At 42.8% G+C, this 26,392-nt stretch overlaps 2 protein-coding genes across 2 annotated transcripts in view; one reads left to right on the top strand and one right to left on the bottom strand.

Annotated features, from left to right (window-relative positions):
* Positions 1-21,638, top strand: part of LOC126035571 (NAD(P) transhydrogenase, mitochondrial-like) — a 28,103-nt gene extending 6,465 nt beyond the window's left edge. Inside the window, exons 4-11 of the mRNA XM_049794212.1 lie at positions 3,735-3,845; positions 5,072-5,217; positions 6,816-7,011; positions 7,637-7,870; positions 10,179-10,339; positions 11,074-11,253; positions 20,209-20,368; positions 21,538-21,638. Coding sequence (XP_049650169.1) covers positions 3,735-3,845; positions 5,072-5,217; positions 6,816-7,011; positions 7,637-7,870; positions 10,179-10,339; positions 11,074-11,253; positions 20,209-20,368; positions 21,538-21,623 — 1,274 coding nt within the window. The 3' untranslated portion in view covers positions 21,624-21,638. The remainder of the gene's footprint in view (positions 1-3,734; positions 3,846-5,071; positions 5,218-6,815; positions 7,012-7,636; positions 7,871-10,178; positions 10,340-11,073; positions 11,254-20,208; positions 20,369-21,537) is intronic.
* The window catches only part of LOC126035320 (uncharacterized), a 245,625-nt gene that overhangs the window by 151,539 nt on the left and 67,694 nt on the right, over positions 1-26,392 (bottom strand). The window lies entirely within an intron of this gene.

The following is a 26,392-nucleotide window of genomic DNA, read 5'->3' on the forward strand; positions in this document are numbered from 1 at the left end:
GGCAGGTTATTTAGCAGTTAAATATCATACAGCCCAATTCACTGGCTATTCTCTCCCAAAACCAAATCTCCCTCAGGTACACATCGAACTTCCCCATCCTTCTGCATCACCCACCAGGTGTACCCAGGTCCTTGAGCAAAAACAACCCCTTGAATGGGTTTGCCTCTGCTTGAGGGAGGACTAACCCAGACTGTCTTCCCTAACATACTCCTCATGCGCACTACAGGGACTTTATCCCCTTCTACAGTATGTGGAAGTCTTGGTTGGGCGGGGCCAGCCTGATTGGCAGATCCTCTAGTATTAACTAACCAGGTGGCTTTTGTTAAATGTGTATCCCAATGCTTAAAAGTTCCACCCCCCATCGCTCTCAATGTAGTTTTCATTGTATCATTTGATTTTTCCGGAGGCTGGTGCATGATAAGGGATGTGATATACCCACTCAATGCCATGTTCTTTGGCCCAGGTGTCTACGAGGTTGTTTCGGAAGTGAGTCCCGTTGTCCGACTCGATTCTTTCTGGGATGTCGTGTTGCCATAAAATTTTCTCTTCAAGGCCCGGGATAGTGTTCTGGGCAGTGGCATGGGACACAGGGTATGTTTCCAGCCATCCAGTGGTTGCTTCCACCATTGTAAGCACATGGCACTTGCCTTGGCGTGTTCGTGGGAGTGTGATATAGTCAGTCTGCCAGGCCTCCCACTGTTTATGTTTCAGCAATCGCCCTCCATGTGACAGGGGGTTTTGCCGCTTGGCTTGCTTAATTGCAGCACATGTTTCACATTCATGGATGACCTGTGCGATAGTGTCCATGGTCAAGTCTACCCCTCGATCTCGAGCCCATCTATGTGTTGCATCTCTTCCCTGATGCCCTGAGGTATCGTGGGCCCACTGAGCCATAAATAGCTCACCCCTACGTTGCCAGTCCAGGTCCACCTGAGCCACTTCAATCTTGGCGGCCTGATCCGCCTGCTGGTTGTTTTGATGTTCTTCAGTGGCTCGACTCTTGGGTACATGAGCATTTATGTGACGTACTTTTACCACTAGCTTCTCTATCTGAACAGCGATACCTTGCCACAGTGCGGCAGCCCAGATGGGTTTACCTCTGCGCTGCCAATTGCCCTTCTTCCATTGCTGTAGCCACCCCCATAGGGCATTTGCCACCATCCATGAGTCAGTATAGAGACAGAGCACTGGCCACTTTTCTCTGTCAGCAATATCTAAAGCCAGCTGGATGGCTTTCACCTCTGCAAACTGACTCGATTCACCTTCTCCTTCAGCAGTTTCTGCGACTAGTCGTGTAGCACTCCATACAGCAGCCTTCCACCTTCGATGCTTTCCCACAATGCGACAGGACCCATCAGTGAACAGGGCATATTGCCTCTCATTTTCTGGCAGTTTATTATACAGTGGGGCCTCTTCAGCCCGTGTCACTTCCTCTGGTGACATTCCAAAATCTTTGCCTTCTGGCCAGTCCGTGATCACTTCTAACATTCCTGGGCGGCTGAGGTTTCCTATGCGAGCCCATTGTGTGATCAGTGCAATCCACTTACTCCACGTGGCGTCAGTCGCATGATGTGTAGAGGAGACTTTCCCTTTGAACATCCAGCCCAGCACTGGCAGTCGGGGTGCTAAGAGGAGCTGTGTTTCAGTACCAACCACTTCTGAGGCAGCTCAAACTCCTTCATATGCTGCCAGTATCTCTTTTTCAGTTGGAGTATAGCGAGCCTCGGATCCTTGATACCCTCAACTCCAAAACCCGCAGGGGTCGGCCTCGGGTTTCCCCAGGTGCTTTCTGCCAAAGGCTCCAGGTAGGGCCATTCTCCCCAGCTGCAGTGTAGAGCACATTTTTAACATCTTGTCCTCTCCGGACTGGCCCAAGAGCTACTGCATGAACAATCTCTTGCTTAATCTGTTCAAAGGCTTGTTGTTGCTCAGGGCCCCATTTAAAATCATTCTTCTTCCGGGTCACTTGATAGAGAGGGCTTACAATCAGACTGTAATTTGGAATATGCATGCTACAATACTCCACGACACCTAAGAAGGCCTGTGTGTCCTTTTTATATTAGTTGGGGGAGACATAGCTGCTATTTTGTTAATCACATCCATTGGGATCTGACGACGCCCACCTTGCCATTTTACTCCTGAGAACTGGATCTCCTCCGCAGGTCCCTTGACCTTACTTTCTTTTATGGCAAAACCAGCCTTCAAAAGGATTTGGATTTGTCCTGGGTTCAGCTGGGATAGAGTTAATTTTTACAGGAAACTGGGACGTGGGCGCATAGCTGGGGCAGCTGACCTGAACTAGCCAAGGAGCTATTCCATACCATGTGCCATCATGCTCAGTATATAAATGGGGAGCGGGCCGGGGGGGTGGTCTCTGTTTTCCGTGGGGGAAGTGGCGGAGCGTCGGGTCCCGTGCATCCTTGGTATAGATTATCTCAGGACGGGGTATTTCAAGGACCCAAAAGGGTACCGTTGTGCCTTTGGTATAGCTGCATTGGAGACGGAGGAGATTGAACAGCTGTCTACCCTGCCGGGTCTCTCCCAAGACCCTTCGGTTGTGGGGTTGCTGAAGGTTGAAGAACAACAGGTGCCAATTGCTACCACGACGGTGCACCGGCGACAATATCGCACCAACCGAGACTCCCTGATCCCCATCCATAAGCTGATTTGCCAATTAGAGAACCAAGGAGTGATCAACAAGACTCACTCACCCTTTAGTAGTCCCATATGGACCGTGGGGTCACAGCCTCCTTTGGGCATCCACCTGCTCCGGCGTGGGGTCCTCCACGGGCTGCAGGTGGAGATCTGCTCCACCGTGGACCTCCCTGGGCTGCAGGGGGACAGCCTGCCTCACCAGGGTCTTCACCATGGGCTGCAGGGGAATCTTCGCTCCGGCGCCTGGAGCATCTCCTCCCCCTCCTTCTTCACTGACCTTGGTGTCCGCAGGCTTGTTTCTCTTACATGTTCTCACTCCTCTCTCCGGCTGCTGTTTCTGTCTGTCCCAGCAACTTTTTTTTCCTTCTTAAATCTGTTATCCCAGAGGCACTATCACTATCGCTGATTGGCTCGGCCTTGGCCGGTGGTGGGTCTGTCTTAGAGCCGGCTGGTATTGGCTCTGTCAGACACAAGGGAAGCTTCTAGCAGCTTCTCATAGAAGCCACCCCTGTAGCCTCCGCCCCACTACCAAAACCTTGCCATACAAAGCCAATACAGAGTGGTGCAGTCTCTCCTTTCATACAACACATCTTTCCTCCCAAAATTTTGCTCTGAAAATAACTTGTCTTTCATGTTTTCTGCTTTCTTTTTTTTTTCTCTCCTTAAACTACGTGTTTTGAAGAGGGGGAAAAAAGAAAAATTTCCTAACAGTGACCTGTAAGATGCATAACCTTATAAATATGTAAGATTTTATATATCTCTGTGTGTATATACGTGGCAGGTTATGAGTCTGATCTATTTTGACTATTAAAAGCAAAGTTTCTTTTATCGAACAAGTACTTGGAGGCTGACTCTGTGCTTGAGGTACTGTACTTCAAAACTACACTCATATACTATTTTTTTTCTTTTGAAACATTTATATTGCTGAAAAAGATCATGGCAGTCTTTGTTTAAGTAGTAATGTGGAGAGTAGGGGTAAAAATTTGAGCTGACTGGTATTTTTTTGACAAGTGGAAGGAAACTTGCTCTAGGTATAGAGCCTTTTAAGGTTCAGTAACACTTTTTTTCCCTTTCAATAGGACTAACTGCAGTTGGTGGACTGGTATTGATGGGTGGAAACTATCTCCCTGAAAACATTCCTCAAAGTCTAGCAGTGCTTTCAGCCTTTATCTCTTCAGTCAACATTGCAGGTATGAATGTTAGGTGGTAGGGTTTTTTTGTTGGTTTCTTCCCCCCCCCGAGGCTAAGTTAAAGCACTTGTGTAATTCTTTTAATTCTTCTAGCTCTTACAGCGTGTAGATTCCAGAAATATTCTGGGAATAGGATCCGAGAACATCATCAATAAAGAATAAAAATCAACCATATTTCATGGTAGCTACTGTATCTGGTTCACACACCCTGTGGTGTAATCTTTTTTTATGGAAGCATTTAAATGTGTATTTTTCTTTTACGGTATCCTTTGGGTGATGACTACATAAAATAGCTTTTTTCTGTTGTCCTGGTTTCAGCCCAGCTGGTAACAAAGGACCACGCAGCCGCTCACTCACTCCTCCCGCCCCCCTCCGGTGAGATGGGGAGGAGAATCAGAAAAGAGAAAAGAAAAAAAACCCCGGAACCTCGAGAGTTGAGATAAGGACAATTTACTGGGACAACACAAAAAGAGAAGTTACAACATCAAGAACGGTACTAATAAAAGAATATACAAAGCGAGTGATGCACAGTGCAACTGTTCACCACCCGAAACCCGACGCTCCGCCACTTCCCCCACCGAAAGCCGAGAGAGCCCCCCCAGCCTGCTCCCCAGTTATATACTGAGCATGATGGCACATGGTATGGAATAGCTCCTTGGCTAGTTCAGGTCAGCTGTCCCGGCTGTGCCCCCTCCCAGGTTCCTGTGGAAATTAACTCTATCCCAGCTGAACCCAGGACACCTGTATATCCCAAGACGGTACTGCATTTGTCTTTGTATTCCTTTTCCCACTTGAAAAATATACTGGTGTTATAGAACAAAATTCTGCTTGCTCAATCTTCAAAAGTCCTAGCTTCATGAATAAAAAAAGATGCGCAAGTGAGCAATGTGACTTATAAATACTATTTTTCACTAGAGTAGACAGGAAAAACAGCATAGTCGTAAACTAAGCTGTACCCTATAGTTCAGCGTAGAGTATGGAACCAGAGCAAGTCCTCCAGGCTTTCATAAATTCCCTCCAAAGGTTAAAAAAGGAAACAGGATCTCACCCTGATTACACCTTTTTTTTCTGGTGGTTTTCCAGCTTACTAGCTTTTCAGAGACTTTATTGGTGTCAGTTGCTAACTTTGTGTGGTAATATGGTTTAACCAAATATTTCTCTTTTAGCTTGGTATATGCTTAGTTTTAGATTTTGTTTCTTAAAAATTGTTGTTTTCTTTTGGCCAGGTGGGTTTCTAGTTACACAGAGAATGCTGGATATGTTCAAACGTCCTACAGATCCTCTTGAGTACAACTACATGTACTTACTTCCTGGCAGTGTATTTGTAGGAGGCTATGCAGCTGCTCTCAATGTTGGCTATAATATTGAACAGGTAAGAAGATAACTTTCTGGCTCTCAGCTTGCTGTTCACAGCAAGGTATGCTTCTTCACTGCTTACTCTGTTAAGGAGTTGTCGTGGTTTAACCCCAGCCAGCAACTAAGCACCGTGCAGCCGCTCACTCACTGCCCCCCACCCAGTGGGATGGGGGAGAAAATCGGGAAAAGAAGTAAAACTCCTGGGTTGAGATAAGAACGGTTTAATAGAACAGAAAAGAAGAAACTAATAATGATAATGATAACACTAATAAAATGACAACAGTAGTAATAAAAGGATTGGAATGTACAAATGTTGCGCAGTGCAATTGCTCACCACCCGCCAATTGACACCCAGCTAGTCCCTGAGCGGCGATCCCCCACTCCCACTCCCCAGTTCCTAAACTAGATGTGACGTCACATGGTATGGAATACCCCGTTGGCCAGTTTGGGTCAGGTGCCCTGGTTGTGTCCTGTGCCAACTTCTTGTGCCCCTCCAGCTTTCTCGCTGGCTGGGCATGAGAAGCTGAAAAATCCTTGACTGTAGTCTAAACACTACTGAGCAACAACTGAAAACATCAGTGTTATCAACATTCTTCACATACTGAACTCAAAACATAGCACTCTACCAGCTACTAGGAAGACAATTAACTCTATCCCAGCTGAAACCAGGACAGGAGTAAATAGCAAATTAGCCATGCATGGTCTTTTAATCAGCTATGTATTCCAACAAAGCCAATATGAAGTTGATTAACTTAAGCTTGTAATCATACCTCAAATGCTGAATCTGCAAATTTTAAAAGTGTCAATTCAACCCCCCCCCCCCCCCAAGCAGCAGATACTTTGTTATTTATTGGACAGTTTTCCTAAATTACAGCTTAAATATTAGAGCAACTGTAGAAACCAGTCTTTGGTTTAAATATTTCTGAAAGATTTACTTGGAGTGACAGTTAAAGTAGGTATGACATGTGGATGGGATGAAATTTCAGCACAGAGGGATATACAGGGATTGTACCTATAGCACCTTTTATGATAGACCGACTTCTGTTTGCATTTGTTTTAATAGTAAGAAAAATCAATGTGTATTGCCTTCTGTGTTTTGAAAATGTGAATCCAAGCATAGGTTTATCCTGGGAGCTTGCAATACATTGAGGTTTTTTTAGTTATCTAGACATGTATAGCTCAGTTCATCTAAGCTTGTTTATACTTTTTGAAAACAGGAGTTCAGATGTACCATAAGCAGTTCCAAAGCTATACCTATAATGAACAGGACAGTTTAGCTTTGGGATTGTACTAAAGAAAAACTTGCTTCTGAACTGATGAGGAAAGTTGGCTTGATACAAGTTTAGTATTCACAGTAGAGATAAACCAAGTTCATAAAGTAGGGAAAAAGTTTTAATAGATATCACATATTAATTGGCCAAAATCACATCCCATACAATTTCTCACAGTCAAGAGTTTGACTTCTACTTTGGTTAAGAACAAGCCATCTGGTGACTTATACGCATCCTGGAGAAATTTGCCCTTTTGTGTAATAATCAGAAAGATTTTTATAATGATTATGCACTTTGTGCCTCTACTTCATATATGCATCTTGATGTTTTTCTTATTTTAAAGATGATGTATCTGGGCTCAGGCTTATGCTGTGTTGGTGCCCTGGCTGGTCCATCCACCCAAGGAACAGCTCGTCTTGGAAATGCTTTGGGTATGATTGGTGTTGCAGGAGGTCTAGCAGCAACTCTTGGAGGCCTTAAACCCTCACCTGAATTGTTGTTGCATATGTCAAGTGCAGCAGCACTTGGTGGTACCATAGGTATGTGTATGATACTATAAACTAACAATATATGCTGTATATGTGCATTTATGCAAGCTGTATATATGCAAAATATTGTATAGGTCACAGGCAAATTGACTAACTTACATTTATGGCTTGCTTATGTTAGTTTGCAAGTATGTGAACAAAGAATCATAAGTCCCAGGGCTTTTATTAATGCATCAGGATGCAGTAAAGAATGGAGAGAGTGGTGGAAAAGCAGGTGCATCATCTCTGTTAGGGAAACTGGGTATGCAGAGGTGAATGAACTTGCCCAACTTCATACTTCTGTTCAGTTGCTGACTGAATGCTGCCAAATTCACTTTTTCACACTGTGCTTTCTTAACAGAAAATATTGAATTTCTCAATATTTAATGAAGCTTCTAAGAACATGATATGCTTTAATCTTCTCTCTAATTTCCATTATATCCTTACTGCACAAAATACACATATGCAGCTTTCAGTTAAATGCCATAGCAATTTCTAGTATAGAACAAATTTTTCCATTGGAACAGGCACGTGTGTGCATGTATTCATTGCACACTGAACCATGATTTATCAGTTTCTAGCTGCATAGATTAGATGTGTTTTGTAAGACTTCCCTCCTGTCTTCAACTCTTAATAGGTTTGACAATTGCTAAATGCATCCAGATTACAGATCTGCCTCAGCTAGTGGCTGCTTTCCATAGTTTGGTTGGTTTGGCTGCTGTGCTCACCTGTGTAGCAGAATATATGATCGAATATCCTCATTTTGCTACTGATCCAGCTGCAAACCTCACCAAGATTGTGGCGCACCTTGGCACATACATTAGCAGGGTGACTTTCAGTGGCTCTCTTGTTGCTTATGGAAAACTGCAAAGTGAGACCTTCCATTCAGAACTAAGTATTTGTTAAAGCTGTCCGTCCCCTGTTCCCCCCCCCCCAAGATTTAGCTCTGCCTTTAGACGGCTGTGTAATTGGAAAGAAACATTGTATTTTGCATCAGCTAAAAGTTTATATGTTTAATTATTATGAGTGTACTTTTTAAAATTCTCTTCTTGCTTGTGTACAGCTTTAGTTATGAATGGTTTGTCTTCAGTGCTTCGACATATTACTGCTATTAATTACCAAATCATATAAGCTTCCCTCAGTTCATCTCATCTAGAAATGAGGGTTGCTTTATTGTTGTTAAGACACTGTACCTGACTCTATTTTATTTAACCCTTATGATCACAACTTCGTCTTCCTGAGCAGACATTTTAATTGAAACCCTGGTGTTGCTGGACTCAGTGAGCACTGCTAATATTTATGGGACTTTGTTCTTAGCATTGCAGGCTTCATTTAGGTAGGTAGTTTTGCAGTATCAGTTAAGACTGACTCACTTTAAACCATCCAATCCACTATCTATTTACCTACTATGCAAACTCCATGCCTCTTACTGTTTTAGTAAATATGCCTTCTAAATTAAACACTCGCTAATTCCTGATTCTTATGCACCTGAAGGTTTCTTTATTGCATTTATTTTTGGTTTTGTAAGCACACAGCTTTTGAGAGACTGAGATAGCTGGAACTTCTTAGTAAAGGTAGTAAGAGCTTCCTATTACTAATCTTGTTATTAGCCTTGCAATAGTTTCTTTGGGAAACATCTGTTTGCTTTCTTCAGTGTTTATGAGACCAGCCATTGAAGGAGGAAGCATGATATGGATGGAAAGCAGTCTTCTCTAATAATCTTTTGAAGGCTTTTTCAGTAGTATGTATTTCTGAGAAGAAATAAATGAGTAACTACTTGGCAATTATTTTCTTTCTCCATCTTCCCCTCTCCACCCCTCCTAGTGATTTGTGCGTATGTCCCTAGTGAACTTCACTGCCTGTTTCAGCCCACTCTCCTGGTTGGTTTTTTTTGTGTTCTCCCCCCCCCCCCCCCTTTGTCATATCAGCACCATAATAGTAAGCTTGTCTATACTATTGAACTAGAGGTAGCAGGTCACACACTTTGATCAGTTCATTCTTTCTCTTGAATTCAGCTAAATGTAAATGAGACACTCGGTAAGTAGTTACTTACACCAAAAGTAATGGATAATTATTTTTACTCTTTGCTGTGTTGTTTTAAAGCCTAGGGTGACGATAAATACTTGTTTGTCTTTTTAAACTGAATCACACAAATCCCCAAACCTCTCTTCCCTTCAAGACTCTGCCAATGTGGGAAGTCTGTGTGACTGAGGGTACTGGTGAACTAAAGCATTTGAAAGCAGGAGTACTTTATATTTGGGGTTATCTGTGTAGTCATATTTTTTCTAAGCATACAGCTGTTGAGTGACTGAGATATGTTGGGAATTGGCTTGATGAAAAAGGACATGGGTCTATGGAAAAGTTGTGCGAGCAGAGTTCTGTGTGAAAGAATGTCAGTTTGAGCAGCAAGACTAGGCCTTGGCTGAAAATAGCTGGCCTTGCTGATATTGGGAGAAAAACAACAGCTGGTTTCGCTGTTATCAGGAGAAAGACAGGGACGGTGTGACCTTGGCATAACTTCATAAGTAACTTTTGAAGAAGTTCCCATGAGAAAGTTACGGAACACGCATAGCTGCAAATCACAAGTGGGTGTGTTTTAGTAATGAATGAACATTAGCACTGTACCAATCATATTAGGACTAGTAGGCATAATTATCGCAAACTGTATAAATATGAGCTATCCGTGCAAATAAAGTTGAATCACTTCTATCACTCATATTGGGTCGACTTATGTGCATTCCTCTGCCGCTCCAACAGAGATAATACCTGTACTAAGAAGTTCCAGCTAAGAGCTTCCTATTACAGCGGTTCATGCACAGCATGCAAAGACTTGGGGCCAGAATTTAAGTAAGTTTAATGAAGAAAAAAAAAAAAAAGAGGTGCTTTTCAAGAGGAAAGGAGGTCTTTGTGATTATTCTGAAACACCTGAGAGAGATTAGGAAGTAAAACAAGAGTTTAAGCAGGAGTATTTGAGAATCTAGAATAAGTCTGAATATGTTGCAGTACTGAGTCAGCACAAGGTCTCAGCTTCAACTAACTTGTTTTATCTTCTGCTCCTCCTTTTTTTTTCTCTTCTTTTTTATAATTTTTCTTTTGCTGAGGTATTCAGTCTTCTCTGGGGCAAGAGACAGGTTCTTCTGTATGTATGTGTCAATCTCTGAATATGCGTTTGACTGCAGGTGTCCTGAATTCTGCACCACTGCTCTTGCCTGGTCGACATGCATTGAATGCAGGATTGCTGGCTGCCAGCGTTGGAGGAATGGTTCCATACATGATTGATCCTGGTTACACTATTGGAATTACTTGTTTAGGTTCTGTATCAGCTCTCTCAGCCATAATGGTAAGTTGGAAGGTGAAACAAATTAAACAAGCAGTTCATTCTTCAGCTTTGCAAGTTTCCTCTTGATGATTGTATTTTACCATCCTGAGTCACTATCATCATAGTGTCAGTATGTTAACTTGCAGTAGCAAGTAGCAACTGACTTTCCTAAATCTAGCTATAAAACAGAACTGTTCCAAAGAACAGGCATGTGTGCATATAATTACTTTTTGCAGCTATGACTTAATGGAGGCTTTTATATAATAAACTGATATTTTAAAAGACTTTTTGGAAAGTTCATCCTTAAAATACTTATAAAGGCACTGGATGTACAGGTTGTCATGATAATAAGATTATCCCCATGTGTAACTTCTCCCATTCACTCACACCAGTTGTTGCAAAATTTACCCTACGTATTACCATTCTGTAAGCTGAGTCTTGCAAAGTCTGCTCAGTATGAATACTTTACTGGTATGAACAATTCCATGGAGCTGGTAGGATATTTTTGTGAGTAAAAATATGTGACTAAGCACAGGATGAGGACAGTGGAGTGCCTTCCTGTCCTCTCTCAGAAGGTAGAATCGGTAAGTCAAATTCTCAGGCCACAGCTTGATGTCTCCTACGTTGAAAATACTTGGATTGGGTTATTAAGTAACATCATATTTATTTTTTAATGCTACAGGCAGACTGTCCTCTTTGCATATTCTCCTTAGTCGTGGCTTATGCTGAAGTGTATATTTTCTTTCCTTTTCCAGGGTGTCACTTTAACAGCAGCTATTGGAGGTGCTGACATGCCTGTAGTTATTACTGTCCTGAACAGTTATTCTGGATGGGCTTTGTGTGCTGAGGGCTTCCTACTGAACAACAACTTGCTGACCATTGTTGGTGCACTCATTGGCTCCTCTGGTGCCGTCCTCTCTTACATCATGTGTGTGGTAAGAAGTGAGCAGAAATTGTGCTTGTTTTCAAAGTAATGAGAAACCTTATTCAGCATGTTTGCTAGGAAGATAAGCAATCAGAAGACCAGACTGCTAGGTGTTTAAAGACTAGAAAATTCTTGACTGAAACTGTTGGACTAGATGTCAGTCATCTCTCTGGTTTGGAGAGATACCCACTTCAAAACTGAGGAAAGCCTTTGCATTGACTTAGGCATTCAGGGTTTGAATCTGGGCTCAAATAGATATGATTACTTGTGCTCAGCTGTCTTTTTAGTCATGTCACTCTGCAGTGTTGTTAAACTAAATTTAAAATTTATCAGTAGGAGATAAGTAGTGAGTTCCTTTTTAAAAAAACAAAACAAAACCCAACAACAAACCAACACGTTTGGTTTGACTAGAGAGTAATTTAAAGTTTGGTTTCGGAAGGATAGGAGTGTGCTACTTTCTTCAGAGCAGCTACTTTGAAGCACCACGGGGTGGCAGCAGGCTTGCATTAATGTATTGCTGATACTAACGTCTGTGTCGGAGCAAACTTGAGCTTCAACTCTGTGTAATCATATTGCATTATTAGTAATAGTCTCCTTTTTTCCTGGAACATTTGTACAGAAGTGTCTTGTCTTCCCGTGTGTGTCTCCTTTTTGTTTTTGAAGATGGAGAGGTAATGACTTAAAGAAAACTGTTCACAGTGCAACAGCTGCCAGCCTCCTGATTCTCTGTTGTATAATTCTGTTTAACTTCTGCTCTTGTGTTCTTGTATGATCAGTGTTGCTATTCTCCTGTCCTGATGTTTTTCTATGGTCAGTCCTGGCTGTCGACTTTTACAACCTCTCTACTGATAAATAGTGTTGTTATCATGTTAGGAATGTTCAGTATCATTCATTTTCATCTCTCTTGAGGAACAATTTCAGAAAAGCTTAAAAAAGTATTTTTGTGCAGCTTCATGGAGGTGAGTTCAAATGAACAATCCCAGGTATAAATTTTAAAGAATCTTGTCCTTTCCTGAACATTTTGTATCTCCTTATCAAAAGGAAATCAGATTATGTGGTTTATAGGATATCTTTTTATATATAAATATATATAATTTTTTGTATACAGTCAGAAATTTAGTAAATATCAGTAGAAAGATGATGCTCATGGGGTAACACAGGTATGAAAAGTATGTTCTTTAAAGATCAAATTCTTGTAAGTCTTGGTGAAAATATGATCTGTTGGATACGTATTTACCAGTAGGCATAGTCATTATAGCTTCATTTTTCTTTTACTTTCCCCTTTTTATTGCTAGCTCCTCTCAGAACTCACAAAATTTTGAGATACTTGCATCTGTTGTTTGGAAGGATCTAGGTAAATAGGAAGACTGGGGAAATAATTAGCAAAATAGTTATGCAGTGACAGTGGCTTTCCTCTATGTATTTCTCAAACTTCAGGAAGTTTAGTTTTTGAGGTAATATTCTAGAAATCTTGTGCTGCTTCACATAAGCTTAGAAAATTAAAGTTGATCAGCTAGTAAAATTAAAATTGTTTTGTATAATTTCTAAACAATAAGCAGAATAACTTGTTTCTCCTCCAGCATTTTTCTTTTCTGCTTTACTTCCTTTAATGGAAATCATTACTTTTAAAAGTGTTCCTATAATCAAGGGATTCAGTATCACTGTCTTCAAGCTGTGTTTCAGGAGAAAAAATGTTCAAGAGTTTCAATAAACTCCTGCTTTAGGCTGTTGCAACCTGTGCTAATGAAGCAACACAGTTCCCCCCCCCCCCCCCCCCCCCGTATGACTTTCATCTAAAGCAGTATATTTATTGAAGCTTATCTAGTACAGATTAAAAGGTGTTTGTGGAAACATCTTAATGGTTGAAAACTTCTTTTTACAACATTTCCAATTACTTTTTGTGATAAAACTGTAGCTTAATCATCCAAAGCCTATCCAGATAATCTCTTAAAGCTTTTACATGAGTTAATAAAATTGGCCAACATATATTCAGATAATATCTTAATTTTTGCACTCATATCAGTTTGATTTTTCCACCCATCCCTCTTTTGTGCCTATTGAGGTGAGTTAAGGACAAAAAAATTTAACTTCAAAACAAAAAAGCAAAGTCCTGTACTGTTCGCTCATCCTGTGAATTGTGACTTCTTTTAAAACACTAACACAACATAACTTTTTCAGAAAATTTGATTGTATTAGCATGTCCTTCTCTCTCTCTCTCCCCCTCCCTCCCTTTCTCCCCTCCCCCCCTCGAGTGAATACTTGATTATTGCAACTGTAGTATTAGAATCAGTATGCTTAGGGATGAGGAAAATGCTTCAGGTAGAAGAGGAACCATTAATTGGGGTGATGAAAGAGAGCAAGAGAAGGGACAAATTGTGTTACTATTACAAATTGTATGCTGGCCCATCACCTGTACTAGCTGTGTGGTTTATGTGGGCACAGTGTGGTATGCAAGGACTTGGAGTTCTCAGGGATGAAGGGTTTGGTTTTCCCTGGCTTGGAAGCTCCTGGCCAGTATCACCTGTGTATGCACAGCAGAGAGGGCTTTTTGCTGGTAGTTGGATTATCTGTGAATGGTGAAGCCTGCACTTTGTTCATATGTTTGTGGTCTGTGGTGGTAAAGAAGGTGAAAGAGGCTATAGAGGACTTACCACAGTGCCCCATGGTGGGTAGGTCTTAGCTGCGTTGATTAATTGTTGCTTGATGAGGCCTTGGCTCATTTTCATAGAATCATAGAATCGTTTAGGTTGGAAAAGACCTTTAAGATCATCGAGTCCAACCATCAATCATGCCCACTAAACCATGTCCTGAAGTGCCTTATCTACACGCTTTTTGAATACCTCCAGGGATGGTGACTCAACCACTTCCCTGGGCAGCCTATTCCAATGCCTGACAACCCTTTCAGTAAAGAAATTTTTCCTAATATCCAACCTAAACCTCCCCTGCCACAACGTGAGGCCATTTCCTCTTGTCTTATCTCCAGCCACCTGACAGGAGACCAGCACCCACCTCACTACAACCTCCTTTCAGGTAGTTGTAGAGAGCGATAAGGTCTCCCCTCAGCCTCCTTTTCTCCAGACTAAACAACCCCAGTTCCCTCAGCCACTCCTTGTAAGACTTGTGCTCCAGGCCCTTCACCAGCTTGGTTGCCCTTCTCTGGACACACTCCAGCAACTCAATGTCTTTCCTGTAGTGAGGGGCCCAAAAATGAACACAGTACTCAAGGTGCAGCCTCATCAGTGCCAAGTACAGGGGACAATCACTTCCCTGCTCCTGCTGGCCACACTATTTCTGATACAGGCCAGGATGCTGTTGGCCTTCTTGGCCACCTGGACACACTGCTGGCTCATATTCAGCCGGCTGTCAACCAGCACACCCAGGTCTTTTTCTGCCAGGCAGCTTTCCAGCCACTCTTCCCCAAGCCTGTAGTACTGCACGGGGTTGCCGTGACCAAAGTGTAGGACCTGACACTTGGCCTTGTTGAACCTCATACAATTGGCCTCGGCCCATCAATCCAGCCTGTCCAGATCCCTCTGTAGAGCCTTCCTACCCTCAAGCAGATTGACCCTGCCTCCCAACTTGGTGTCGTCTGCAAACTTGCTGAGGGTGCACTCGATCCCCTCGTCCAGATCATTGATAAAGATATTAAACAGAACTGGCCCCTATACTGAGCCCTGGGGAACACCACTTGTGACCGGCCACCAACTGGGTTTAACTCCATTCACCACAACCCTCTGGGCTCATCCATCCAGCCAGTTTTTTACCCAGCAAAGAGTACACCTGTCTAAGCCATGAGCTGCCAACTTCTCAAGGAGTATGCTGTAAGAGACAGTGTCAAAGGCCTTTCTAAAATCCAGGTAGACAACATCCACATCCTTCCCCTCATCCACTAGATGGGTCACCTGGTCATAGAAGGAGATCAGGTTGGTCAAGCAGGACCTGCCTTTCGTAAACCCATGCTGGCTGGGCCTGATCCCCTGGTTGTCCTGCACATGCCATGTGAGCGCACTCAAGATGAACCACTCTCTAATCTTCTCTGGTACCGAGGTCAGGCTGACAGGCCTGTAGTTCCCTGGATCCTCCCTCCGACCCTTCTTGTAAATGGGCGTCACATTGGCAATCCTCCAGTCATCTGGGACCTCCCCCGTTGACCAGGACTACTGATAAATGATGGAGAGTGGCTTGGCAAGCTCCTCCGCCAGCTCCTTCAGTACTCTCAGATGGATCCCATCTGGTCCCATAGACCTGTGAGTGTCCAGGCAGCATAGCCGGTCATTAACTATTTCCTCCTTTTGAAGCCTTCTGTACCACCCCCTTTTTGCCAGACTTCCCTCCTCTTTCCTCAGCTCCGTGGTGCATAGCCAGGCAAGAGTGCTTCAATCTCATGCTTGCTTTGTGTGGATTCTCAGATTTCTAATATTTGAACTTTTTTCCTTTGCTGTGGTCTTACTGTTGTCTTTCGGTTTAGATATGAGTAGAAAGTGCTTTGCTGCTTGTAAGCTTAGCGTGTGTAACATCTGAAGAGGATATTCTTCTGTCTGGACTGTCTTACCTGACACTTAACTGATGCAGTATACTAAGTAGTCTGTTTTTCTCTTTGAAGGTTTAATATTGTGATACACATCTGTATTGGTTTTGTGTGGCAAGGTTTTGGTAGCGGGGGGGGGGGGGGGTTACAGGGGTGGCTTCTGTAAGAAGCTGCTGGAAGCTTTCCCTGTGTTCGAGAGAGAGAGTGAGCCCATACCAGCCGGCTCTAAGACGGACCCGCCGCTGGCCAAGGCCGAGCCAATCAGTGATAGTGGTAACACCTCTGTGATAACATTTTTAAGAAGGAAAAAAAGTTGGGACGCGGAGAAACAGCCACCAGAGAGAAGAGTGAGAACATGTAAGAGAAACAAGCCTGCAGACACCAAGGTCAGTGAAAAAGGAGGGGGAGGAGGTGCTCCAGGCGCCGGAGCGAAGATTCCCCTGCAGCCCGTGGTGAAGACCCTGGTGAGGCAGGCTGTCCCCCTGCAGTCCAGGGAGGTCCACGGTGGAGCAGATCTCCACCTGCAGCCCATGGAGGACCCCACGCTGGACCAGGTGGGTTCCTGAAGGAGGCTGTGACCCTGTGGGAACCCCGTGCTGGAGCAGGCTCCTGGCAGGACCTGCGGATCTGTGGAGAGAGGACCCCATGTTGGAGCAGGTTTGCTGGCAGGACTTGTGACCCCGTGGGGGACCCACGCTGGAGCAGTGTGCTCCTGAAGGACTGCACCTTGTGAAAGGGACCCATGCTGGAGCAGTTCGTAAAGAACTGCAGCCCGTGGGAATGGCCCACGCTGGAGGAGTTCGTGGAGGACTGTCTCCTGTGGGTGGGACCCCACGCTGGAGCAGGGGAACAGTGTGATCAGCCCTCCCCCTGAGGAGGATTGAAGCAGCAGAAAATAACGTGTGATGACCGTAAACCCCATCCCCATCCCCCTTGTGCCTCTGGGGGGGGCTTGGTAAAGAAATCCGGGAGTGAAGTTGTGCCCGGGAAGAAGTGAGGGGTGGAGGGAAGGTGTTCTGAGAATTGGGTTTTATTTCTCATTACCTTGCTCTCGTTGATTTGTAATAAATTGAGTTAATTTTCCCCAAACTGAGTCTCTCTTGCCCATGATGGTAATTGGTCAATGATCTCTCCTGTCCTTATCACAACCCGCAAGCTCTTTGTTATATTTTCTCTCCCCTGTCCAGCTGAGGATGGGGGAGTGATAGAACGGCTTTGGTGGGCACCTGGTGTCCAGCCAGGGTCAACCCATCACAACATCAGAGGCAGCATGTTCTTAGAGGATATGAACTACTGCCCACTGCAGTCAGTAGAAAGATGCTGATTTCACAGAGCCTGCATTTGTGTGCCTGCCTTACCGTATCTGAAATGGTGATGACGTATTGACGTGTGGAAAACAGACTCCACAATCAGTGAGATTGTAAAGTAGGTATGTGTAGGGTCAGTTATATGGAACTTAGTTATTGGGCCTGAAAATAGCTCATGGTCACAAGACCGTTCCAGGCGCCTTTAGAAGGCCTTGAACAGAATAAACAAGAAGATAGAAGAAGAAAGATCCCAATTAGGAAAACACAGGTGCACATTCCACGATAAAGGGAACTTGGCACAAACTACGTCAATTCAGGGGCTTATCTTGACCAATTGGACTAAGACAAGTCTTGCATGCTCTAATTAACACAGCCAATTATGTCCTGTGTTTATGCACGTGTACAGAGTGAGTATAACTAACTTTATCTTATGTTTAGGCGCGTGGACAGTATTGCTGTAACCAATCACCGCTTATGCTTGTGCACGTGGATACCAAATGCTTGCATGCAGCAGCCAATCAAAGTCTCTGAACAACTTAGAGAATTGTATAAAAATGATCAGCTAAGCTCAATAAACTGGCGACTTTAATCATCACAGTGGTGTTCCGTCGTCCGGGCCCCGCACGGATTAATCCCTAAACCCTACAGGTATGTTCATTCAGCGCTGGGCAGCACGGGGGGTGGTCCCACCAAAGTCGTGCGCACCTGACTCGGCAGTTCGCTTCAAATTTATACAGTCAAGTGTTACATATACATAGAGTTTTGCAATGCACCTATACATAGGCATGACCTATCCCCGCTTCATATTAAAATTAGTTCCAAGAAGTCATTTCCCTAAATTCTTCCCAACTGCGCCGTGCTTCCTTGTGGTGGTCGTCGGGGGTCATGAAGATGAAGGCTGTATGTCTTCTTCACGGTGAACTCTTAACCTTCTGTCCCTGCGCAGACTCAGTCGCTCCTTGGCATTTATCCAAATCACAAGGCCCGTCTTGGCTGGTTCTTGGGGTCGACTTCTGCTTATCAGGGACTATCTCTTGCCCCAGCCAGCCTCAACAATGCAAACGTTAAACATCACCTCTCATCCCCTTGGGCCATGTCTACCTCTATTGAAATTTCTTTAACTTCATTATAAGCTAGATAATTATTAAACAATTCCTATCTACATCCATATATCTACTATATCTACTAAGGTTCCTTTGGCTCCCTGTCTCAGTATGTCCTGTTCCACTTGGTGGGCTCGGGGGAGGTTATCTTTTAGATAGTCCATTGCTGCACACAGGAGTCATGACGACTCAGGAAGGACAGGGAAAATTTCAATACCCCATTTCGCTCAGTGAATTGCAGGGCAGGAGTCACGACAATAGCTCCTAAATGCTTGAAATATGTTTTATTTAACTTATAACACAAGCGTGGCTAAATTTGGCATAGCAGATATTTTGAATAAAAAACTTGACACCTAACAGCCGTAGCAAAATATTCCTAACAACAAGGTAGGAGGAAGAGAAAAGAGATAAGAAAGAGAAAAAAGGAGAGGTAAGTATCACCACCCTTGGATCCAGCGAAGAAAGAGTCTCAGTATTAGCTGTCTGGATTCCTCAGGCATCGGGCATGCACCTGGGGTTGGTCTCCCCTCCTTTTATACCCTCCTCCGAGAGCTCTTCACGTGTGCATCGTGGAGTTTTCTTGAAAGTTCTTTAGGAGGGTGTGTGTGGGGGATGGGGTGTCACTGATGCCCCCTTATCCCATTTAACTTGTTTACACAACTGCTGTGGTAAGGGCCTGTGGCAAAACTCCGAACCTGTGACAAAATGTTCGAAGCACAACCGCTAGAAAGCTTCCCAGAAAGACAATCGCCAGAAAGCCTCTTTGAGGCACAACTTCTAGAAAGCTTTCCAGAAACAGTTTACTACCCCACCTCTGCAGGGCACATCCTGTCTTGGCTGCTTGCGGCTACCTGCTTGGTTGTTTGAGACAAAATGGTTGCCAGTCTCTCACGGTGTCTTGGTCCCTCACAATGTATCAGGATAAACAAAAGTTCTAACATCTTTGTTGTGCTTATTTGCTAGATGTGGAATTTCACAGAATCACACATCTTCTCAGGCTATAGCAAAAACCTGTGGAGTTGCATGATTTGAAATGTCAGTGGAAAATGGACACTTGGAAGCATACTTCTGTGTGGGTGTTTCCTTTTGCTTGTATGTGTGCCTCTCCAGATCCATTCTTAAATTTTGCTGTGGTTTCTGAGCTAGCACAGCAGATGTATGACACATATGTTTGTTTAAAGAAGCGATTTATCCTGTTCCTTTCCTGCTTCTAAAGTTTTATTTACTGCAATTTTGCCTATTTCCAGATATTGCTTTGGGACCATGTTCACAAGGAGACATGCCAGTAAAAGCATTTAGCCAGTTGCTTTTCCTGGCTATGTATCTACAGAGCCAAATTTTCAGGATGTGTTCTCTTAAAGCTCCTAGTCTAAGATCTCTTGTTCCCCTTTGGTGCTCTGACAGTAAGTTAATGGCCCCTTTTCAGTTCATTACAATTTGTTTTGAGTTAGCATTTGGTTAGTTTGGTGTGGCTACTTAGCTTTGTTCTGTTCTTTTCTGTCTTGCTGTAGGAGCTTTGCTTCTGTGCTATCTCTAAGAGATATGTGGCTTCCATGCTGTTATATAGCAGTTCTGTGCTTATGTGTTGAATTGCTCAAGAACTAAAGAAAATATCTTGCAAAAATTGTGTGTATATTTTATTTATATATATACGAAAATAAAAACCTCTCACCAAATATGCATTCTTTTATAGCCCTCCCTTTTAAGAACAGAAAGATTCCAATATTTGCTGAGATATTTTTTTTTTAATTTGTGTTGTTTTGTTCTTTGCCTTGGGGAAATGCTGATGATCTCTTGTTACATGTGTAATGTGTTAGAAGCTGATGTTTGGCTATTGCTGTTTTAATCTAGGTCTATGTTTTAAGGAGCCTGTTTTAAGAAGTTTTGAGTTGAAAACAGGCAAAACCAGCAGACAAAGACTATTGTCAGGAAGGTTTTAATATCTTCAGAAGTTTTATTTGTGGTCATCTCCTCTCCTTTGTTTTTGGATTTCATCTTTAGCTGATCAGAAAACTCTTGTCTTTCAGGCTATGAACCGTTCCCTTGCAAATGTGATTCTAGGGGGCTATGGCACCACATCAACAGCTGATGGGGAGCCCATGGAAATTACTGGAACCCACATGGAAATCAATGTGGACAATGCAATTGAAGTGATAAAGGAAGCCAATAACGTTATTATTACTCCTGGTAAGATGCTCTTGACTCACACAGCAAGATGTTCAGAGGATGTATTATTAAAAAAAACCAAACCAACACAACAAAAAAAACCCGAAACCAAAACAAAAACCCTGTAGCCTGTCTTGCAGTTGCAACATAGCAGCAGCATGTCAAATGTTAACTGGGATTGTGGGATCTGTTTTTGTTCACAGGTTAGTCATCATTTCTCTGTGTAGAAATGTGTACGTCACTTTATTTTTCCTCGTGTGTGTCTTTTCAAACTTTGTCCTATTTAACTTAGATTTTAAATTCTTCAGGACAGAGGCTCTCTTTTGTAAATTATATTTACAGTTCATTTTGTGTACAGCTGTTGTGGTGCGAGTTTCCAAGCACTACCACAGTACCAATGGAACAAATAACAAAAAATCCGTCCCTTAAGTTACTGAAAGAGAGGATTTTGTTTATGCTTCTTGTCTACTTGCTCAATTCTGCATTGTTTTGTTAAAAAGCCTCCAGAAAAAAAAAAATCAAACTTAATTAGTATCCAATAAATACTGGAATTAAAGTAGAAAAAACCTGAAAACCAAAATCCTGAGTGCTCTGAAACTCTTATGTTGGCCATAGGCTTATATAGTTCAATAGCACATTTCCTGTTAGAAGTCAGGTGGGGAGTAGTTCAAGACTTGTTTTCCTTCAAATGAATGGCACAACCATTTTGTTAAATTATATTTTAGCATCGGAATGAGGAGAATGCTAAAAACTGAAGTAGTCTTTCATTTTGCTTCAGCTTAAATGAAAACATCAGTGAGATGGGGTTCTAATTTGGGAAGTTAACTTTGTTTCAAACAAAGCTTGCAAACATCTTCAAGGAGTTTGTCTCTTGCTCCTGTGGTCAAACCTTGAGGACACCATTAATAATTTATACTCTGCATTTTCTTCCTGGGCTTTATTTATTGCTCTGCTGAATTAATTCAGATAGAAAGACTGAAAAGATTATTTGCTGCTAAAAGCCATATTCAGCTACTGAATTATAGTGGTCAGGCTGAAACTCCCCTGGGAATATATAAGTATCTGATGTATATATTGTTTATTTTTAATTATGAGAGCTTCTGTTTGTGTGGAAGGTACACTTATTCCCCATAACTATTCTGTCTGCACTGAAACATAAAACATAGCTTAAAATTTGGAAATTCTTTCAGGTTATGGTTTGTGTGCAGCAAAAGCTCAGTACCCCATAGCTGATCTAGTGAAGATGTTGAGAGAACAAGGGAAAAATGTCAGGTAAGTACTTTACTTGGTGAAAAGTATTATTAATTTTTTTTTAATTCCACGAAAATCTCCTACAAGTCTGTGTTTTGGTTTAATTTTTCTTTCAGCAGTCATTCTTATGCTGATCTCTCTCAGAAATACTAGCTGGAAGAATGCTCTAGTCTTATTAACTTATAGCTGAATATCTAGACATTTCATGCTTTAGTGTTGTCGTGGTTTCAGCCCAGCCGGTAACAAAGGACCACGCAGCCGATCGCTCACTCCTCCGCCCCCCTCCGGTGGGATGGGGAGGAGACGGAGGAGAGAAAAGAAAAAAAAACCTGGAACCTCGAGGGTTGAGATAAAGGCGGTTTACTGGGACAAACACAAAGAAATTACAACAACAACAACGGCAATAATGAAAAAAAAGTATACAAAAAGAGTGATGCACAGTGCAACTGCTCACCACCCGGGACCCGACGCTCCGCCACTTCCCCCACCGAAAACAGAGACCACCCCCCAGCCCGCTCCCCATTTATATACTGAGCATGATGGCACATGGTATGGAACAGCTCCTTGGCTAGTTCAGGTCAGCTGCCCCGGCTATGCCCCCACCTCCCAGTTTCCTGTAAAAATTAACTCTATCCCAGCTGAACCCAGGACAAGTGTAAAAGGCATTTCTACCTTTTACTATTTCAGGGAATTAAGATCCCTTAGACTGTTCTTAAATTTGGGGTTTGGAAGTAGCCCCAGCAGTTGGAGAATAATTTTATTTCTTGTTTCTTTGTTTGGTGTCATGCTCAAGTTTAGTTAAAAAGAATGGTTTTAAAATTTAATACTACTTTATTGTAGCAACAAAATCTTACTTTTTTTTGTAAGGTAAGTTAGCTAGCTCCTTTAGATACATACGTTCTGCCTTTAGATATAGTAGTATTTTTCTACAAAAAAAGCAGTGAAGTTTTTTGAAAAATAAAATTTCAATGTAGCTTTTTGTATTCTGTTCAAGAGAACAGTTAGCAACCTTTTCTAAAGGTGGATTTTGGAGACCTCTGTCGAAAATTGTTACTGTGTGGAGTAATTGCAACAGCTGACTTCAGTGCAGGGAGAATAGATTTTCCTCTATGGGGAGAGAGAACAGGCCTAACTTAAGTGCTTTGAATTGCCTCCTAGGGAAACCTCCATTAAGGAGGATTGTTTACTAGGCTAAAGTAGCTTTATTTTATTTAAGTCCTAATTTCCTAAGGAAACTGACCCCTCTGCTTGTGAAACTGTTTGTGAATAGTTAAAGGGGTGCAATGGGAGGAGTTGAGGATTCTAGGCAGGAAATGAGGGCCTCCTTGCAGTATGGAGAAAGTGTTTGCTAGGGTCAGTCTGGTATGAAATGGAAGAGTAGATCAGGTAGCAGCCTCTGCACCAAGAACACAAGACTTATTTCTTTCCTGGGATTGCAGCGACTGAATCAAGCGCTCAAGCTCTCTGTGCAAGATTCCCTTTATTTCACAAAAGAATCCAACTTATATATGTTTCAACAAAGATCTAGAAAGAACTAACGGCATACAGCCAACTACTAACGCAGGAGGGCATATCTGGCTCAGCTGGGATGTTTGCCAGTCCTCAGAACAGTTAAAGATAAAAACATTCCATAGACATACTCGTGACTGTCTTCAGCCACATCTTCCCAGGCCTACACAAGGCCATCCTCCAACCTGACCTTGTGAGACTAGTTCTTCAAAGGCTTGGCAAACATGCAGCACAACAAATCCTGACGTTCACTCTTGAAAACAAATGCCAGGTGTTCAGAGCTGCTCCCACAGGGATAACTGACTTGCATTAATAGCAACCAAAAAGAAAAACCCACCCAAAAAAACAAACCACAAACCAATAAACCACAAAAAACCAAAAAAACCCACAAACAACCCCCCCCCCAACCAAGCAAATAAACAAAAAACCACCCCCAAAACCCAAACCAAACAAAAAACCACCACCCCACAAAAAAATGGACAGTAACATCCAATTCTGACTGGCATGTTTGAAACAATGCTGGAAAAAATTTAACCACATTGTAATGTTAGATGCCCTCCTTTGGTTAAAAATCCACAGTCTACATTACCTTTTTACTCTTCTACTAACCCCTTCTGCACTCTGGGATAGCTAAAGACATTCAGTGTGTATTGATGAGAGGTGTCTTGCAGATGTTCAAGAGCTCCTGTGTTTGGACTGATGCACTGCACACAGTGTCTCTGTTAAAAGTACATCTCCTGTGTAGGGTTCAATTATATGGAGCTTAGTGACTGGGCCTGAAAGTAGCTCATGGTCGCAAGAGCATTCCAGATGCCTTTAGGCGGCCTTGAACAGAATAAACAAGAAGACAGAAAAAGAAAGATGCCAATTAGAAAAACACAGGTGCACATTCCACGATAAAGGGAACTTGGCACAAAGAACCTCAATTCGGCAGTTTATCTTGACCAATTGGACTGAGACAAGTTTCGCGTGCTCTAGTTAATATAGCCAATTATGTCCTATGTTTATGTGTGTGTACAGAGTTAGTATAACCAACTATATCTTATGTTTATATGCATGTACAGTGTCGATATAACCAATCATATTTTATGCTTGTGCGCGTGGACACCAAATGCTTGCATGCAGCAGGCAATCAAAGCTTCTTAGGAACTTGGAGAATTGTATAAGAATGATCAGCTAGGCTCAATAAACTGGTGACTTTGATCATCATATTGGTGCCCTGTCATCCGTCCCCGCATGGAATTTCTCTACTCTCCTGTCTGTTATATTCCTTGAAATCCTCATAAGTCAATCCATGGGATCTTATGTTAGCAGCAGAATTTTAGCTTCCACAGGATATACTGCCTGATTTCCGTTTGCCTCTTCCAAGCATTAGGGCTGTGGTATCTTCTCTCACACCATGCTTTTAAGGTTTCTAAAGTCAACTAGAGCAGGTTGCTTAGGATCTTGTCCAGTTGGATTTTGAATATCCAGTCTCCAGGGATGGAGATTTGACAGCCTCTCTGGGCAATCTGTTCCAATGTTCAATGAGTAAATGCACCACCACACACCCTTAGAGTAAAATGGGTTTTTCTTGTATTTAAATTTGTGACCATTGCCTCTTGTCTGTTCACTGGATACCACTGAGAAGAATCTGGCTCTGTCTTCTTTACTGCCCTCCATCAGTATTTATACACAGTGATAAGATTCCCCTGAGCCTTCTCTTCTCCAGGCTGAAGAATCCCAGCTCTCAGCCTTTCTTCTCATGACAAATACTCCAATTCCTTAAGCATTTTAGTCCTACTCTTATCAGGTTCCCATAAATTTTTGCTATTGCAAGCAATAGTGTTATTAGAGTTCTTTGAGTGTTGCATGGAAGGATTATTGGAGTGCATATGGCCAGTCCCATGGACTTATTCTGCTGGAGTGCTACTCCAAAAACCAGAGATAATTCTTAGGTGCTAGTATTGGCCCAATTCCTTTCCTCCTTCAGTTTTTCATAGACCTTATAGGTATTGAAAGTACTGGAAAGCTAACATCATGCCTCCCTTGCTGATTGATTGGGAAACTATTTTCTAATTATGGTAATTAATATTTTAAAATCAGTCAAGGTTCAGTTTTCATTTGAAACAAGATATTTGGACAGATGCTGGTTAGCCAGACTAATTCTCTGATTTCTATGTGATTATTTCAATCAGATGGTGACTTTCCTTTGGAATCAATACTCCAGCAGTTAGTGGGTGGTTTTTTTGTTGTTTTGCTTTTCTTCTTCCACTGTTTTTTCAAGTTCTTGGAAAAGTTGCATATATAAGTCTTCACAGTGTTTTACAGCATGTATTGTGATGGATAACAGCAGGGTTGTTGTAGGGTTTAGCAGCAATTACTGGTTAGCGTTCACCCAGAATGTTGCAATTTTGCATATTAAATTGCTTTTTAGATGTATTTGTGCATGCATACATGAGAAATGAGGGTGTGTGCTGGCGTATCTGATTCCTGGAGCAGTTCTTTTAACACCTTATTTCTCCATGTTTAGCAAAAGCTGTACGTGTGTCCAAACTGCATTAAAAACTTTGAAGACCCATTAGTTGTGCAACAAAAGAACCTTTCTTGGTGTCCTGGTTTTGGCTGGGATAGAGTTAATTTCTTCCTAGTAGCTGGTATAGTGTTATGTCTTGGATTTAGTATGAGAAGAATGTTGATAACACCGATGTTTTCAGTTGTTGCTAAGTAATGTTTAGTCTAAAGTCAAGGATTTTTCAGCTTCTCATGCCCAGCCAGCAAGAAGGCTGGAGGGGCACAAGAAGTTGGGAGGGGACACAGCCAGGGCAGCTGACCCAAAGTGGCCAACAGGGTATTCCATACCATGTGACGTCATGCCCAGTAGGTAAACAGGGGGGAGTTGGCCTGGGGACTATACTGGATTTGTGTGGCAAGGTTTTGGTAGCAGGGGGGATACAGGAGTGGCTTCTGTGAGAAGCTGCTAGAAGCTTCCTCTATGTCCGACAGAGCCAATACCAGTCGGCTCTAAGACAGACCCGCTGCCGGCCAAGGCCGAGCCAATCAGTGATAGTGGTAGGGCCTCTGTGATAACAGATTTAAGAAGGGGAAAAAAGTTGCTGGGACAGACAGAAACGGCAGCCAGAGTGAGGAGTGAGAACATGTAAGAGAAACAAGCCTGTGGAGACCAAGGTCAGTGAAGAAGGAGGGGGAGGAGATGCTCCAGGCGCTGGAGCGAAGATTCCCCTGCAGCCCTTGGGGAAGACCCTGGTGAGGCAGGCTGTCCCCCTGCAGCCCAGGGAGGTCCAC

This window comes from Accipiter gentilis, chromosome W (assembly GCF_929443795.1).
Source record: "Accipiter gentilis chromosome W, bAccGen1.1, whole genome shotgun sequence".
NCBI classification, from domain to species: Eukaryota; Metazoa; Chordata; class Aves; order Accipitriformes; family Accipitridae; genus Astur; species Astur gentilis.